Raw genomic sequence first — 17,994 nt, 5'->3', positions numbered from 1 at the left:
TTCTCGTTCAGGACGATAATAAATCAATAAATTAATCTCTTAAGTAATGTGGTTGGAATTCCACCGTAAAATTGTCTGGTTTTCTGCTGAGATGCAGAGTGCTTTCTTGTCAACAGCCTGTTGGATCATTATTCATGAGGTCCGCTGACGTCATCTCTGCGCGCCGAAAAACGTCGCGCGGCGGAAGAAAAGTGGGCGTGGTCCGGCTAACATCAGCTGCAGATGTGTCGCTGCGTCTGCGGTTCCGTCCAGCGGAACCACCCCACCGGAACCCCACAGAGACGTCCCAGAACCAACCGAGTCGCTCCGACTGCTCGGCGACAGGGCGTGGCAGAAGAAGAAGAGGGCCGGTGTCGAGAGGAAGCTTGAAGGGGTTGCTAGCTAGCTAGCTTGCTAAGGTTAGGTGTTCGATGCTTTGTTTTATCACATTCTGCCAATCTCACTGAGCTCCTCCCCCATAGTTTTGCTTTATTTCCCAGTTGAATGGTCATGGCCATGGTCATGGTTCTGATTCTGCTGACTGGCTATCTGTCATTGTTCCATCATTCATTGACATCTTCTGTGTGTTCTCAGTCACCATGGAGACGGAAGGAGAAAAGAAGCAGCAGCAGGAGCCGTCGGCCAATGAGAGCAATGCGTCTGGAACGAGTGCCCGCCCCTCTGCCATGAACTCCATGTCTCTGTATGAAAGACAGGCTGTGCAGGTAATTAATGTGTGTGTGTGTGTGTTTGTCTTTTAACCATCATCATCATCATCTTGGTGGTCTCTCGCCACCATGAAGGCCCTGCAGGCGCTCCAGAGGCAACCGCACGCCGCTCAGTACTTCCAGCAGCTGATGCTGCAGCAGCACATCAACAAGGCGCAGCTGCAGAACCTGGCAGCCGTGCAGCAGGTAAAAGTGTGTCCGTCTCATCAAAATGCTAATAGTATGCTAGTTAAATTTGTCTTTCTTCCAGGCGAGTCTGGCTGCGGGTCGTCCGCCCGGCCCATCCAGCGGTGGCTCCGCTCAGACCGCTAGCTCCTCAGCAGTAGGCACCATGACAGTAAAATTCAAAGACATAAATTGCAACAGGTGACATCTTGTTGTTGTTTCAGGCCAGCGTGACGTCTGGTTCCACCTCCCCAGCCAGCAGCCGCCCCGTCGGCGTCTCAGCAACGACCACCATCAGCCAGTCGGTTCTGCTGAGTGGGGGGCCTGGGGGACGGGGACAAATGTATCTGAGGGTGCGTATGTTTTTACTCGTCACGTTCTCAAGGTTTTGTTGTCATCCGATCCCCTCCACCCCGCAGGTCAACCGCTCTCTGAGAGCGCCCATCTCCTCGCAGCTCATTTTCATGCCCGGGAACACGGCGACCGCTGCTGTGGCGACCGTCCCTCAGCTGCCTCAGCCTCGGAAACAGGAAGTAGTGGCCACATCCTCCTCCAGCTGTCAAACTGATGGCGATCAGGTTAGTGATGCGAGCAGACAACGTAGTTTCCTCACCACACGGAGGCGTTCTTACCGTGTCTCCTTCAGGTCCAGAACCTGGCTGTTCGGGGCGTGTCCGGTGCAAAAGTTGTCAAGACTGAGAAGAGCGATGCAGGTGAACCAAAAGTCCAAAACTACTAGAAGCTTGTTCAACAGGAAGTGAACGTATTCTAAAAAATAAAAGCACTTGTCTCTTTCTTTTTTTTGTGTAGCTGCCTACTCGCTGGTCCAGTCCACCCCCCAGACTCCCAACAAAGCCAGTCAGCTTCAGCCGCCCCCCATCAAAATCCCTACCTATCCTCAGCCCACCAACCTCAAAGCACCCCCTCCTTCGTCCTCTTCTGGCTCCGCCTCCTCCTCTGTCCCTCTCTCACAACTTTTGCTTCACGGGGCCCGGACCCTCGCCACAGGGACTGCGCCCCCCGCTGCAGCACATGCTCTGGTCCTCACATCCACCGCGGCGTCGCAGGCACGCGCGTACCCAGTCGGCACGGCGACCATCAAGCCGGCGGTGAGCGCTCAGACGTTAGTGGTGCAACCTCTGCAGAAGAGCTCATTGGGCGGGGACAAACTGGGTCACGGCAACGGTCCCGTTCCCATCCAGCCTAAAACTCTTCAGGGTCTGCGCCTGCCCCTGCAGCTACCTTCCAGAAACCCCCCTCCTATCATGCCGGCTCCGCCACCAGCCAGCAGCACCGTCCAGACGCCACACATCCCCATACAGATCGTGGGCGCCAGGCAGAGCACGCTGGGAAATGGCCAGGCGTTAGCCTTAGCCCGGGGGGGATGCGGACAGGAAGGGGCCGCCATCCTCGCCAGCTCATCCAGCCTGCTCACCATGGTGGCGTCCATTGCCTCTAGAGAGAGCGGGGTCATTGGTGCAGGGCTGGGTGTGAAGGCTCTGTCCCAAGAGACCCCCCCACTCCCCCTGACCTCTAAAGTTGGCAGTCAGAGTCAGAATGGACCCCTCACTGTAAGCCCCGCCTCCTCTCAGTCTGCTACGGTCTCCTCTCCTGCTTCCTTGCTTCCCCGTGCCCCCCTGGCGACCAATGGCGACTCAGCGGACAGTCCGACAGCGCAGGTGAGCTGTCTGAAGAGGTCATAGGTCAAATATCAGCTCTTTCAGTGACAGCAACATGTTGTTGGACCTCTTTGTAGGTAAAAAACGCGACCGGCTCACTCAAACGCAAGTTGGAGGAAGATGCCCCCTCCCCCCCGAAGCTGCTTCCCATTAAAGATGGCGTCTCGGCTCGCGCCCCTGTTTCCATGGAAACAGGTAAACCAACAGTTAACACTCTTTTTGTCATTTTTTTAAATTTTTCTAATTTTAATCTATGGGCCAGAAATGGCCCCCGATTCACACTTTGGACATCCCAGATATAGGAGAATGGTCCAGTCTGCCTGGACTGTACACAACAATTGACTTCTCTTTCTTTGTCCGACAGTCTCCGCCCCTCCTCCAGCCCCACCCTCCCTGCCAGTGTCACGGGGGGCCTGTGGTCGAAGAGAGAAGGCTCCTCCCCCTCAAGCCGTGGTTAAACCGCACGTCCTCACGCACCTCATCGAGGGCTTTGTCATCCAGGAAGGGGCGGAGCCTTTCCCTGTGAGTTCCGGGGATGTGTTCATGTCAAACCTTGAAACTTTTTGACCTGTATTTTGTCCCTGATGCTCGACTGACAGGTGTGTGGACCAATCAAAGACTCAGCAGGGGAGGATGAGTCTGTTACCACGGAAACGGGTCAGTGTCTTCTTTCACACGTCATCGTCACATGTTTGACCGGTACCGGTGACATCATCATCTCGGCCCTCCCCCACAGTGTTGGAGTGCGAGTACTGTAAGAAGTACGCCCCCGCCAGCCAGTTCCGAGGAAGTAAAAGGTTTTGCTCCATTTTGTGTGCCAAGAGGTGAAAACAACAACACAAGTCAGCGTGTGTGTGTGTGTGTGTGTCGTCAGATTACTGTTAACACAACAGAGTGTGTGTGTCTGCCATGCTTTTTCAGGTACAACGTCAGCTTCAGGCTTCGTGTGCGGCAGGCCCGGGACTGCAACCCGCTCCCCCGTCAAGGTCACCTGTCCCACTCGGACGACGAAGGAGGCGCGGCCAGGAGGAGGGTTCCTCGCAGGACCAGCTCGGAGATAGCGAGCGCCAAGATAGCGGGAAGGCCGCTTCCTGTCACGGTGAGATGGGTTTAAAAAAAAAATAGTTTCATGTTCAAGTTGTGACGTATAACCGGCACTGCACCACAGCGCCGCTCCGAGTCCAGCCGCTCAGACACGGAGTCCAGCGGCGAGGAGGACGAGGACAACCCCGTGTCTCTCTCGCCCGCCTCCTGCCACGCCAAGGAGACTTCCACCCTCAGCTGCCCGCCTTCAAGCCCCACCCACTGGAGCGTTGACCAAGTGTCGCAGTTTATTTCCTCGTTACAAGGTGCGCACGTCTTCGTCTCTCATCGACGGTCTGCCCCGCCTCTAATCTCTTCCTCCTTGCAGGCTGCGAGGAGCTGGCCTCACACTTCATGTCTCAGGAGATTGACGGACAGGCCCTGCTGCTGCTGAAGGAGGAGCACCTCGTCTCCACCATGAACATCAAGTTGGGCCCCGCCCTCAAGATCTGCGCTCACATCAACAACCTGAGGGACTGAGGCTGGCCCAAAGTGGAGGTACCAAACCTGTCCTATTTTCTGTGACCAAACGTTGGACAGAAGAAAGGAAGTCATGCAGTTTTATGATTCGTTCATTAGTGGTTTTGTCTTTGAGTCCATTTGGGACCACGTCCTCAGTGTTGACGTTAGTCTCATTAGACAAAACCTGAAAAGGACATCCCAGGAGTCGGTTTTGGACTCCTGATTGTCCAAACCATATTTTTTACGATCAGTCCGACCTGATCCGGACTTGGACTTGATCATGTCGGACTAAACAAGCACTTGGACATGAGTGGGTGCATAGGTCCACCCTAACGTTCTGTGTTATGTGTGTGTGTTTGTATTTAACTAGAGTGTGTTCTGTTTGGACCTTGACAACTTTATGGATCTTTCAATCCAGCGTGACCTTGGTCAAGGACGTTATCCTGTAGCAACATTTTATAGCTTGCTAGGTAGAGATTGACATCATCAGTGACTTCTAGAAGGTTCTGGGGTCATCATCAGATGTCCGACCTCTATTTATTCCTTCCAAAGCACTTAACCGTGTAAGAAACAAAAAAGTGTGAACAGGGCAAGCCTGCTACGAAACTCAACGTGTTCAGAATCTTAGCGAATAAAACATGAAGGATTTGGTTGAAATGAAGCAGAGTGCTGCTTTTTATAGTCGTCTGTGCCATTGCCATGGATACAAGGCTTTTCTTCCAAATGCTGGGATGCAGGCTTTTTTTTTTTGCAGAGAGCAGAGACCATTGTTTGTGCCGCTATACTTGAAACAGCGCCCCCTGCCTTCATGTGGCGGAATAAGGATGGAAACAGAAGACCAGATATAATCAGTGACATACTTCAGTTTACAAAGAAGGTGAAGAAGGTCCTCTTTGAGCGTCTGGGGGCCATTTGTGGTCCATTTGTGGCACATTGTAAAAATATAATTTAATTAGAAAACCAAAAAAGTTAGAATTTTACAAGAATAAAGCCAAAATATTCAGAGAAAAAGGTTCCAATCTAAGAAAATGTATTTTACAAGAATAACATGAGGAAAAATAACTTCATTTCAGTAGCATAAAGTTAAATGTTTTTAGGTTAAGGGTGCACATATAAGTCTTTCTTGCATCATCCATTTATTCAGTCATTAAATACAAGCCATCAGCAACAAAAGCAAAGTGTCCGCTGACCCAATCTCATGGATAATCTTATCTTGCGAGTTAGCATCAACATTCCACCTTTTTTCCTATTCGCATTGTGCATGTGTGCTCTATTTTTCTCATTTTTGCTGATCTTTGTTGTTTTTTGCTAATAAAAGCAAGCCCAGTGCTGCATTTGGGACACCCCTGCTTTAAGGCAAGGGAGGTTTGATTTGATTAGCATATTGGATGTTGATCATGAGAATGAATGCTATAAAATATATAATAACACTAATTTATAACATGTTTTACCAGTCAAAGTTCCAGGTTTTCATCACATAGTCAACTCGTTGGCTCCTCCCCCGTGTGTGTCCTCATGTGATGGACCAAAGCTGACCGCCGACTGTAGCTGCTGTTGCAGATTGAGCAAGAGAAAGGTTTCTCTCCGGTGTGACTTCTCTCGTGTCTGGCCAAACTGCCTTTCTGGGAGAATTTGACACCGCAGAGTGAGCAAGTGAAAGGTTTCTCTCCAGTGTGAATGCGAGAGTGAACGATTAAGTCGGAGCGCTGGCACAAACTTATGTTGCAGATGGAGCAGGTGAAGGTCTTCTCTCCCGTGTGAGTCGTGGTGTGTCTCACTAAGCTGCCTTTCTGAGAGAACCTGAGACCACAAAGTGAGCAGGAGAAAGGTTTCTCTCCGGTGTGAATGCGACAGTGGGCAATTAAATTGGAGCGCTTCTTAAAGGTTTTGCTGCAAAACGAGCAACTGAAAGGAGTTTCTAGCGTGTGAAGGGACATGTGGGTTGTCAGGTTTTTCCTTTTTCCAAAACGTTTGTCACATTGAGAACACTGAAAGTGTTTCATGCGGTCCCCCTTCAGGGGTTCTTCAGTGTGGTCGCTGTCACCAGTGTCCGTAGATGCTGGCGATGCTGTGTCTTCACAGTCTGACAGTGCACCTAAGACCAGGTCGGCCTCTTGACGGCTCGCCTGCTCCTTTCTCTGATGACACTGTGACCACTCGCCTTGCTCCTCATCATCACCTTCACTCTTCACGTGTACCTTGCTGATGTCAGCCTCCTCCAGCCACTCACGCTCCTCTTCCTCCTGACTGATGCTGTGCTCATCCTCTTCCTCTTTAATGTGGGGGGTCTCTGGCTCCTCTTCCTTCACCTTGAAGCTCCGCTGCTGCTGCTCCTCTTCACCAACGACCACTTTCAGCACGTCTGATGGCAAGACTGAAACGCAGATCAACAGTTTTACGTAAACCTATGACAAATAGAGAGTAAATATCAGGTGTGGCTAACAACAGTAAAGAGCATGGAGCTAATTTGGCCCAGACCACGCCACTTTGTGACGTATATGTTTAATATTTCTTTAACATAAGCTGGCTCTGTCATCTATTTTGACTCCTAAAAATGTGTGGTACCAAATAACATTTTCTTTCATTTAGGTTCAAATACATTTTTAACAACCCTCCTTTTTCGTTTGGAAGGGAATTCAATTGACTACATCCGTGTTATTACAACCATATTGAATTATCACAGCGATTATTTTCCCCACACAACTTATTTACGCTCAACGACTTGCTACAACCTCAAACTTTAACAAACACAATTTTACAGTCGGAAATAAAAAACAGTGAAACGTGTATAAGGTCGGCATTGCAAACGCTACGTCAAACAATGTGTAGAAAAGAGAACATTGTAGCATTGAGCTAGCTGCGGCTAACTTTGTGGAGGTTTAGCTAGTTTAGCCTTGCCATGTAGCCGCTATGTTCGTCATTAGCAATGTTGTCTTCGTTTGTCGTGTAGAATATCACAAACCTTCACATTTCGGCTTCGTTTCAGGAGGTAAACCTATTTGCGGGCGTTCGTCCATCTAGCTGTCCCGGATAAGGGTTGGTAGTTTACGTGCTTTCGTTATTTTAACATCTGGAAACGTACTTCACAATAAAATGTTTTACCGTGGCCTCGCACGTGAAATGCAAGCGCCAAGTCGTCCCCGAGTCGTATTTTGAAATTCAACCCGGATGAGACATAGCGCTTGTAATTTTCACTGTGGCCCTTTAAAACTGAAAAAGTAACATGTTAAACAACTAATGGTTTGTTGATAATCCATATGTCGTTTATGAATGGAAATATTATGTATAATATTAAATTATAAATATATTATACAGTTGTATATTATATATATAATTGTGATAATGTCACATATTAGTAGCTAAATGGATTTTTATTATTATGGTATCGGATTGCTAGTTTGCTCACATTGGCAGGAAGCACGGTAGCAGCAATAAAAGTAGAAAAAGATTAAAAATAGTATTAATTACATGTATTTTATTATATTATTATGAATATTTTATAATACAAAATGTGTAATATATACATTGTAGGAGTGAGTGGATGTAAGACGTATTTTGTGTAAATATGATTGATGAGTTGGAGTAAAACATACATGTTAAACCTAAAAACAGGAAAGACATTCATTGGCTGCTGCTAGCAGCACGTGTGCCTGTGAATCTGATAGTGATGTCTGAATCTTTTAGCACACACGCTGCAACCAAAAGGTGTCTCTCCAATGTGTGTCAACATGGTCTTCTTGTCCAACAACATTTTGGCGCACAACAAGCAGGGGAAAGGTTTCTCTCCTGTGTGGGTTCTTGTGTGTTTGACTAAAGCTGACCGCTGACAGTAGCTGTCAGTGTCGCACAGTGAGCAGGAACAAGGTTTCTCTCCTGTTGGACTCCTTGTGTGTCTAGTCAAACTGCCCTTTTGGGAGAACCCTCTGGCACAAAGTGAGCAAGTGATGGGTTTCTCTACGGTGTGACTGTGAGAGTGACCTTTAAATCTGAGCGATTCTTGAATGTCCTGCTGCAAAACAGGCGAGTCAGAGTTTGGACTCTTTTGTGGCTCCTCGTGTGTCTCGTTAGCATCTTCTTGTTATTTAAACATTTGTCACGTTGAGAACATTTCAGATGTTCTTCAGCGTGGACACTGCCATCAGTGTCACCTTTCTGACACCTGGAGGTAAAACTGAAACAGACATCACGGCATTGTGGGACAGTTAAAAACGCCACACGTCCTTGGCGCTGCGTTCATCAGCATCCTTCTGCTTGTAGGCGTTGGATAATCATCCCATGGAGGATGCATTCGCCCAAGAGTTAAAACTCATAAAATAATTGGATTTAACTAATATAATATTGTAATTGAAGCTCACCTGGGAATTATGTTTACAATTTTCATTTTCATAATGATGCACCATTGTTTGCTTCCAAGGCATATGGGCTTAAATAAATGTATGTACTTAGTAAATGCTGGATGCAGCGCTACCATGGCAACATCCACAGCCCAGCAGGAAGGATGGAGGTGACTCCAAGAGGCCAATTCATGTCCCAGTCTGTAAAAGGACAACGGCTGACGTGCATGGATGCAAAAACAGAGTGGACATGCACAATTTTTGTCCTTTAATGAGTAAAAAGTACTTCTATCCGCACTCCACAACAGTGATGGAACAAGAAGACAACAGTTGATGCGAAAGATGTCCCACGCATCACCAGGAGAAGGGAGGCGGCATCACAAGGTGGCGCTCTTCCCCCCAGCACACTTGTGTCTTTTAAACTGTGAATGCCACGTGAAGCGTTGCTCGCAAACGTCGCAGCTGAATGGTTTCTCCCCGGTGTGGGCCACCATGTGTGTTGTCATGTGACCCTTTTGAGAGAACCTTTTGCCGCACACCGAGCAGGTGAACGGTTTCTCCCCAGAGTGCGCCGCCACGTGCCTAGTCAAGTGACCCTTCTCGGAAAACATCCGCCCGCAGAGCGAGCAAGAGAAGGGTTTGGCGCCGGTGTGCGTGCGCATGTGCGTGGTCATGTGACCCTTCTGAGAGAAGCTCTTGGCGCACACGGAGCAGCTGAACGGTTTGGCGCCGGTGTGCGTTCGCATGTGCTGAACCAAGGCGTTGCTCTTAGCGAAGCTGCCGTTGCACACCGAGCATGAGTAAGGTTTCTCCCCAGAATGGATGCGAAAGTGAACCACCAAGTCCGAGCGCTTCCTGAATCTTTTGCTGCAAACGATGCAACTGAAGAGTTTCTCCGCGTGAACCTTCTTGTGCCACTTCAGGCTCAACTTGGACGGAAACGTCTTCCCGCATTGCGAGCACGACAGCGACTCTTCGCGAGGCTCCAACCTCTCGCTCGCGCCCACCGCCCTGCGGTCCATGGGCCTGAAGGCGGACGCGGTGTTGCTGATCCAGTCATCCTCACTGATGTCCGTGTCGCCGGAGTCCGACCTCATGTCAACCTGAACACGCGGACCTAACACGTTCTCTGCTTCTTGACCGCACGTTGCCTGCTCGCTGGGACTGCGATGAAGCCGTGACCACTCAGCTTCTTCTTCTTCTTCACTCTTCACAAGGAACTTGCAGATGTCAGCCTCCTCCTCTTCCTCTTTCATGTGTGGGGTGTCTGGCTCCTCCTGCTGCTCCTCTTTCACAACCACCACTTTGAGGACGTCTGATGGCAACACTGAAACAAACACGCGTATTAACACCAGGGAAGACTGACTCCTCACCCATAAACACATCATGGGACTGTCTGTGAATGCAGCGTGTCATATCTCTGCATCTTAGCACACCGTATACGCACCTGGTCTGGTCGGGGCATAAGAAGATGTAGCAAGAGGGATCAGTGTTGCCAACTTAGTGACATTGTCGCTATATTTAGCATCTATTCAGACCCCTCGAGGTTGTCTTTTTCAAAACAGAGACTTCTCAACAAGCAAAACAACTCACCGGGGGCTCCGCATTGCTTGTGGCATGAAAAAAAAGAACATTCACTCGTATTTCTAAACATATTTGTTTTGCTTTTTGTGGTTTTTGCCCACTTTTTGTGTCCTGCATCTTCAGTGCTATTTTGTACATTTCTGAGGAGCTCTTTTTTCAATTTTGAAATCCACAAAAACAAAACAACCAGCTTCACCTCCGCACGTAATGAACACACAAAACTGTTTGGCTCATCTGCACAGAAACTATGGCCGACGTTATCCATGAATTCAACTTTGACCCCGATGTGACGTTAAATTCATTTCTCTGTAGTCCTTTCTTTCTGTCTTTATGGTAACAAGTAGTCCTAACTGGAAATTAAGGATTTAGCGCATGACGTCATTAAAGGTCTAAGTGCATGTAGTGCACTTGACACTTGGGTCTAGTAATCTAAAATGTAATGTAATGTTTCCAACCACCATCTTGCTTCTGTTATTTACGCTGAACATTCACGTGAGTCAATTTATTATTGAATAGGAGTTAAACAATTTAATAATTACATGAAAAGCACATTCAAGGCCCAATAAGCGTGTATAAAATGCTCCTTGTGTCAGCAAATGAGCGCTGGAGCACCGGCGAATAGTCGGTGCTGAGCTAGCATTAGCTTAGCAATGTAGCTGCTGTGGTCGTAAAACAAGTAGAGTAGAAATATCACAAACCTTCACATTTTAACTGCGTTTCGGGGTGCAAACGCCGTGACAGATGTTGCTCCATCTCCATTTTTACAACCAAATGTTTACGTTTTTGTTGTGTTTTTTTGTTGTTGTTGTTTTCACGCTACCATTTTCTCCGCGGCGTCGTGTGCTTTTCTCTACATCTGGGAAAAAACCTTCAAAATAAAATTCCTTGCCGCGACCAAGTGATGTCAACACAGCTCAAAAACGTCATTTAGGCGGGTCGTCGTAGTTTATTGTGGAAGCCAACCCGGACATCCTTCTTCGGTTGTTATGACCGGTCTTGGAAGAATAATTGAACTTTACACATGAAGACATTGCTCGGTTTTCGTCTGATTGGTGCAAAATTTCCACACTTTGACCGTTTATATTTTCAATAACGATTTATAAAAAAAAACTATGTATAATATAACAGGGTTAATTAGCGACAATCGGGGGGCGTGGTTTAGCGTTGTCCTAGCAACACCTGTACAGTAATGCCTCCTTTTTCGTGGTTGTTTGGTGATAGACGAATTATAGTGAATGATTTTTTAACATTATTAGAGTTATTACAGTGGGGTAGTAATTAGAGACGACTGTAGTCTTTGTTTATGCATTCCTCCAGTAAAGATGATTATTTATTATTTATTTATTTTATCGATGTAACAAGATACACCAAACATGTCAGTAAACGCAAATGTGAAAACCAGAGTATGTCTCATGTCCATCACATTCATCAGCATCATGTCCACGTGGACCTCACTCATCCCACACGTCAATGAGGAAAATGTGTCCTTGTGTGTCTAATCATGCTCCCCTTTTGAGAGAAGTGCTCATTGCACACTGAGCAAGAGAAGGGTTTCTCACCGGTGTGCGTTCTCATGTGTCTCATCATGTTCTTCTTCACCGAGAAGCTTTTAGCGCACACCGGACAAGGGAAAGGTTTCTCTCCCGTGTGTGTTCTCATGTGTATCATCATGTTCTTCTTGTCTGAGAATCTTTTTGCACACACCATGCATGAGAAGGGTTTCTCCCCAGTGTGCGTTCTCATGTGCGTCATCATGTTTTTCTTAATGGAGAAACTTTTGCCGCAAATTGGACACGGATAGGGTTTTTCTCCAGAGTGTGTCCTCATGTGTGTCATCATGTTTTTCTTCACAGAGAAGCTTTTAGCGCAAACTGAGCAGGTGAAGGGTTTCTCTCCCGTGTGAGTCCTCGTGTGTCTCATCAGACTGCACCTCTGAGAGAACCGCTCGCCGCAAATCGTGCAGCAGAAAGGTTTCTCGCCGCTGTGGGTTCTCATGTGTATCATCATATTTTTCTTATCGGAGAATCTTTCTCCGCAAATCGAGCAGCAAAACGGTTTCTCGCCGGTGTGCGTTCTCATGTGTATCGTCATATTTTTCTTATCGGAGAACCTCTTTGCGCACACCGAGCAGGGGTAAGGTTTCTCTCCGGTGTGGGTTCTCACGTGTTTGACCAAAGCTGACCGCCGACGGAAGCTGGCGTCACACTGTGAGCAGGAAAAGGGTTTCTCTCCCGTGTGACTCCTGGTGTGTCTCACCAAACTGCCCTTTTGGGAGAAACTACCGCCACAAACTGAGCAAGAGAAAGGTTTCTCTCCGGTGTGAATACGACAATGAACGATTAAATCGGAGCGCTGCTTGAATGTCCTGCTGCAGAACGAGCACGTCAGGTTTGGGTGCACTGCGTGGATCTTCATGTGTCTCGTCAGGTTTTTCTCATGGACAAACCTTTTGTCGCACTGGGAACATTTCAAGTGGCCTTTCGAGCGTTTCTTCGTCTTCAGCTGTTCGTCAGTGCGGTCGCTGTCATCGGCGTCATTGGATTGTGATGTTGTGTCCTCGCAGTCTGACAGCGGACCGAAGCCGTCGTCGTCCTCTTGACGAGCGGTCTTCTCTTCACTGCGACCAAGCAGCGGCCACTCGGCTTCCTCGGCATCATCGTCTTCATTCTTCACACGGAACTTGCCGATGTCGGCCTCCTCTACTTCCTCTTTCATGTGGGGGGGCTCTGGCTCCTCCTGCTGCTCTTCTTTCACGACCACCACTTTGAGGACGTCTGATGGCAACACTGAAACAAACACATCAATTCATGTCGGAAGACAATGAAATAAACAAAATGTAAAATGATCATTAGGAAAAGGCAGATTGTTTTCATGTCGCATGTCGTGCTTGAACATTGTCAGCAAATGTAAGACATCACAAACTATTAACACTACACAAGTTATCATACTTGCTTGTATAGATGAATTTATTACATCCTGTCTAATAAACCTGTGTGTGTGTGCGTGTTTTGGAAGTTAAAAAAGATTAATTATGTGTACGGTGCACAACATATGAATCCAAAAATGTTTTAAGCATTGCAAACACAAACGGGATACATCCTGCACTGCGCCTCATATGGTGCACCTGCCTCTTTATGGCCACGCGGGGGCGCTGTTTTCCCAGTGGAAGCTTTTCTCCAACTGAGATTTTAGTTATTATTTTTAAATGATTTTCCGCAATAGGAGTTGATCCCAAATCTGGCATTTACGGTAATGTTCCTGAAAATACGGTAATACCAAGCATCTGGTACAATCATTTCTAATTTCCCATCTGGCAACGCTGTTGTTCCTACGGCCGTTTTTCGGCACTGGGTGTTGGGGGAAGCACCGTGGCCCCACACCGGGCATACAGCAGAAGTAGGAAATGTTTATTTCATGTACACAACAACGAGGTAGACGATAGTGTCACAATATGTGTGACATTGAAGACACCTCGTAATGTAGCAGGAGCTAGCCGCGGCTGTTGAGCTAGCTTTAGCTTCCTTAGCTTAGCAGCGTCTGAGCTGTGTTCGTAAAACATGTCTAAATGTTAAAATATGACGAACCTTCACGTTTCGCCTTCGGTTCGGGATTTGGAACTGACTTTAGATGTTTGTCCATCTCTTTTTTTAAACCAGATGCTCCCGTTTTCTGCTGTTGGGCTTCGTAGTGTTCGTTTTCTTAACATCCGTGAGAGATTTTCAAAATAAAACACCGAGCAGCGAACTGCAGTGGAATAGAGCGGAAACAAGTCTGAAGCGCGGGGAAGGAAGACATTATTTTGAAATCTTTGTCGAATATCCTCTCTAGGTTGTTATGGTTCGGGGCTATAGCAATACTGGTAAGGTTGAGTTCCGTCTTTTGACTGTGTAGAAAAAAATGTCCACCTTTGAAACTTTGAAGCTCTTCGTCAGCCAGCGTCTGACGGCGGCCGTCGAGGAGATATTCGAACACTTGGAAAGAACAATCATTGAGTACGAAGAGGAGGTGGAGAGTCGCCATCGGAAGCTGCTGGGTGTTCGTGGAAGAGCTGAAATGGAGCCGCCGCACGAAGGTTTGTCTCCTCTAAACGTGTCGTTGCTATTGCTAGCCATGCCACGCTAACGCAAGGCTAAACTCATGCTAAAATGCAGGTCGTCTAAACTGAAAATGTAAACGCTAACGCTTGTTAGCTACTTTAGCTTAGCGAAGACGCACATTGATGACGTATACCATTGGGCCAGTTGTTAAAACGATTGTTTCAATCCGTACAATTATCAAGGGTTTATGTTCTGGTGTCTGGCAGATGTCCAGCAGTTGCCGCTGAGAACTGAAGAACCCACCTCCTCCTTCAGGGTGGAGCAGCAGGAGCAGCAGCTCTCTCACATGAAAGAGCGGGAGCCCCCCCACGTGAAAATGGAAGAGGAGGAGGCTGACATCAGCAAGTTTCACGTGAAGAGCGAAGAAGATGACGGAGAGCGAGTTGACTGGTTCCAGCCTCATCACGACTGCAGTGAGGAGAACAGAGAAGAGGAGCCGAGTCATCACGAAGGAGACTACATCATGGGTCCACTGGCCCGGGCTGAAGGGGACTGGTCCAGTAGGTCGGGTCGAGTTTCGAGCGATGCGCACTCTCACGTCAAACCTTTCACATGCTCACTTTGCGGCAAAACCTTCAGCCGCAAGTCGTACCTGAGGAAGCACCTCAAAGTTCACAGCGGGGAGAAACTGTTCCCTTGCTCGCTGTGCTCCAAAAGGTTCAAGGAGCACAGAGAACTGGTCTCACACTTCCGGGTCCACACTGGAGAGAAACCTTTCCGTTGCGCGGTTTGTCACAAGTGCTTCCGATACAGCGGACACGTCAGTCGCCACATGAGACTCCACACGGCCGGGAAGCTGTGAGCGTTCGGACCGGCCTGACTTGTTTCCTCTGCGGTCTTTGCACCTCTCTGTTGAAATGCTTCCTATTTTAGGTGTTAAAGAGCCATGCGAAAGGCTGCATTCAGGAGCACTGAAAATCACAGGGCTTGTTTTGCATTACTGCATGCTTAAAAGTCTTGTAGTTGTGTTAATGACGGGCCAACTCTAAAACAAAATCAAGTTTTTACTGAATAAGAGACTCGGAATGTACATAAATAAAGGATTTGGGAATGCTAAAACGTTGCCTACCAAGAGTATGTCCAAGTCCAAACGGATACTTCACACTAAAGTAGTCATTCATTCATTTTCTACCGCTTATCCTCACGAGGGTCGCGCGGGGTGCTGGAGCCTATCCCAGGTATCTTCGGGCAAGAGGCCAGCCAATCACAGGGCACATATAGACAAACAACCATTCACACTCACATTCATACCTATGGACAATTTGGAGTGGCCAATTAACCTAGCATGTTTTTGGAATGTGGGAGGAAACCGGAGTACCCGGAGAAAACCCACGCATGCACGGGGAGAACATGCAAACTCCACACAGAGATGGCCGAGGGTGGAATTGAATCCGGGTCTCCTAGCTCTAAGGTCTGCGCGCTAACCACTCGACCGCCGTGCAGCCCCAAAAGTAGTCAACAAACGGCAAATATACAATAAAATATCACTTTTTTGCAGGAATTTGCCGTCCTCTGCGTCACATCTGCCCTTCATCGGAACAATGAAGCTTCAGGTTGTGCAGGGGTGTCAAACGACAGCTGGCTAAGTGAAGATGTTGCGGGGAGCATCCCTCATGACGGAAAAAGGCCCTTGTCTGTGTGGTGATGTCTTCAACAGGACAAGGCTGCACTTGACAGAGAGGAATAAGCTCCCTCTTTTGGACCATCCTGCATGATCCCTCATCCAAATCCAATGGAGAACATTTGGGGATGGAAGTTCACAACAGGGCTGCACGGCGGTCGAGTGGTTAGTGTGCAGACCTCACAACTAGGAGACCCGAGTTCAATGCCACCCTTGGAGTTTGCAAGAGTGCATGTGTGGGTTTTCTCCGGGTACTCCGGTTTCCTCCCACATTCCAAAAACATGCTAGGTTAATTGGCCACTCCAAATTGTCCATAGGTATGAATGTGAGTGTGAATGGTTGTTTGTCTATATGTGCCCTGTGATTGGCTGGCCACCAGTCCAGGGTGTACCCCGCCCGAAGACAGCTGGTTCCGCGACCCTCGTGAGGATAAGCAGTAGAAAATGAATGAATGAAAGTTCACAACAACGGACATCAGTTTCAGATGGTCAGAATCCATCTTGGAGCAACATCCCCACTCGCCTCCTGGACGCTGGCATTGATTTTATTGATTAATTTTATTATTATATCACTTACTGAGTCAGATTGTGAATACAATATCAAACATTGACATCACATGACAGGACAACTTTAGGGCGTAAGTCCGACACGTTTAGCTGATTTCACCTCCTTTAGCATGTTTAGAAGCAGGAGGTTGTCTAGGTTCCGGTACGATTCCACATAGTCGAGCCACAAAATGACGGTAGTGCAATCGCTTCCGGCGGGTTATTAATGATAACAAACACTCTAAACGAGTGTTTGATACCATCACTTTGCTCGCTGGTAATAAAGACGGTCGCCGACCTTTCACTGGCCGCTGCTGCTGTCGTCACGCACGCACTTGTGTCTAGTGATCTGGTACTTGTGAGGGAATCTTTTGTGGCACACAGTGCAGCTGAACGGTGTCTCTCCGGTGTGCGTCCTTGTGTGTATCATCATGTTCCTCTTTGTGGCAAACATCTTCCCGCACAGCGAGCAGGAAAAGGGTTTTTCTCCGGTGTGCATCCTCATATGCGAGATCATGTGTCCCCGTTCGGAGAAAGTCTTCCCGCAGAACGTGCAGGAAAAGGGTTTTTCCCCCGTGTGCGTCCTCATGTGCGCCCTCAGCTGTCCCTTCTGGCAGAAACTCTTACCGCAAACCGAGCAAGAGAAAGGTTTCTCTCCGGTGTGCGTTCTCATGTGCAGCACCAACGACATGCGGTAGCTGAAATCTGCGCTGCACACCGAGCAGGAATAAGGTTTCTCTCCCGTGTGTGTCCTCATATGGGACATTAAATAGCGCTTGACTGAAAATCCTTTACCACAAACGGAGCAAATGAAAGGTTTCTCCTCAGAGTGCGTCCTCATGTGCGTCCTCAGATTGCTCTTGCTGGAGAAGTCCTTGCCGCACACGCAGCAGATGATCTTTTCTCCGGTGTGGATCCTCGTGTGGTACACCAGCTGGTACTTGTTGTCAAACGTTTTGTCGCATTCAGAGCAGTGGAACTGCTTCCTGTCCGCTTTGGAGTCGTCCGTGTCGGTGTCAACGTCATCGGACTCTGAGAGTGGGCCCAGGTGGACGTCCGGTTTCGCTCCCCCGTGGTGGTGAGACGACTGAGCTTGCTCCTCATCATCTTCATTCTTCACACGGAGCTTGGAGAAGCCGGGCTCCTCCTCTTCCTCTTTAATGCGGGGTGGCTGTGGCTCCTCCTGCGCCACCCTGGAGCTCCACTCCTGCTGCTGGGCTTCGCCAACGATCACTTTGAACACGTCGGACGGTAAACCTGAAATGTGAATGAAACGTTGACGTCCTGACAAACATGGCCACCATAACGTAACTATTTCATGTTGTAGATTAACTTGGTTAATGCGTGGTTTTACTCCACGCTAAAAGTCAGAAATGTATGAACGTGAGCCGGAAGACCTGTGAATGTAGTCTGTGGATACATTACAAACCACTATTTGTATATTTATATACATTTAAAGCGTTTACATCGCACTGCACTGTAGCATGAGCTAGCTACTGCTAATAGTAGCCATTTAGCTAGTTTTAGCTTAGCAACGAGTCTCCACTTCGTGGGTAAAACACGACTCTAGGGAACAAACCTTCCACTTTCGAGTTAGGTTGACAAGGTGAACGCAATTGCGCTCGTCTGTCCATTTCTTCTGAGTTTATTAGGAGCGATTCTTTCGCGGTGTCGGTGAAGTCACTCCTCGACCTCCACCAGGAAGTGCATATTCAT

At 48.1% G+C, this 17,994-nt stretch overlaps 4 protein-coding genes across 4 annotated transcripts; 1 reads left to right on the top strand and 3 right to left on the bottom strand.

The window, feature by feature from the left end:
• The first annotated feature begins 192 nt into the window (after positions 1-192).
• Positions 193-6,752, top strand: LOC131101393 (polyhomeotic-like protein 1). The gene is made up of 15 exons (XM_058046472.1): positions 193-398; positions 574-704; positions 783-893; positions 958-1,029; positions 1,097-1,225; positions 1,292-1,450; positions 1,519-1,585; positions 1,683-2,551; positions 2,629-2,746; positions 2,916-3,073; positions 3,151-3,208; positions 3,288-3,375; positions 3,473-3,650; positions 3,720-3,900; positions 3,963-6,752. Exons 2-15 carry the CDS (start codon positions 579-581, stop codon positions 4,112-4,114), a joined length of 2,466 nt encoding a protein of 821 aa, XP_057902455.1. The 5' UTR covers positions 193-398; positions 574-578; the 3' UTR covers positions 4,115-6,752.
• Positions 5,216-7,160, bottom strand: LOC131101398 (gastrula zinc finger protein XlCGF17.1-like). The gene is made up of 2 exons (XM_058046482.1): positions 7,059-7,160; positions 5,216-6,470 (listed from the first exon to the last, which is right to left on the bottom strand). Exons 1-2 carry the CDS (start codon positions 7,111-7,113, stop codon positions 5,578-5,580), a joined length of 948 nt encoding a protein of 315 aa, XP_057902465.1. The 5' UTR covers positions 7,114-7,160; the 3' UTR covers positions 5,216-5,577.
• Positions 7,161-8,463: 1,303 nt separating this feature from the next.
• Positions 8,464-10,900, bottom strand: LOC131101894 (gastrula zinc finger protein XlCGF17.1-like). Its single transcript, XM_058047295.1, has 2 exons — positions 10,713-10,900; positions 8,464-9,757 (listed from the first exon to the last, which is right to left on the bottom strand). Exons 1-2 carry the CDS (start codon positions 10,771-10,773, stop codon positions 8,808-8,810), a joined length of 1,011 nt encoding a protein of 336 aa, XP_057903278.1. The 5' UTR covers positions 10,774-10,900; the 3' UTR covers positions 8,464-8,807.
• Positions 10,901-11,326: 426 nt separating this feature from the next.
• On the bottom strand, positions 11,327-17,970 carry LOC131102174 (zinc finger protein 568-like). Its single transcript, XM_058047680.1, has 5 exons — positions 17,858-17,970; positions 16,582-17,535; positions 14,284-14,519; positions 13,920-14,097; positions 11,327-12,800 (listed from the first exon to the last, which is right to left on the bottom strand). The coding sequence occupies exons 1-5, from the start codon at positions 17,910-17,912 to the stop codon at positions 11,482-11,484; spliced, it is 2,742 nt and encodes a 913-aa protein (XP_057903663.1). The 5' UTR covers positions 17,913-17,970; the 3' UTR covers positions 11,327-11,481.
• Between the last annotated feature and the right edge of the window lie 24 nt (positions 17,971-17,994).

Source organism: Doryrhamphus excisus, chromosome 14 (genome assembly GCF_030265055.1).
Source record: "Doryrhamphus excisus isolate RoL2022-K1 chromosome 14, RoL_Dexc_1.0, whole genome shotgun sequence".
Lineage (NCBI taxonomy): Eukaryota > Metazoa > Chordata > Actinopteri > Syngnathiformes > Syngnathidae > Doryrhamphus > Doryrhamphus excisus.
Note: the sequence above shows the minus strand (reverse complement) of the source record. Positions and strands in the feature narration are given on the sequence as shown.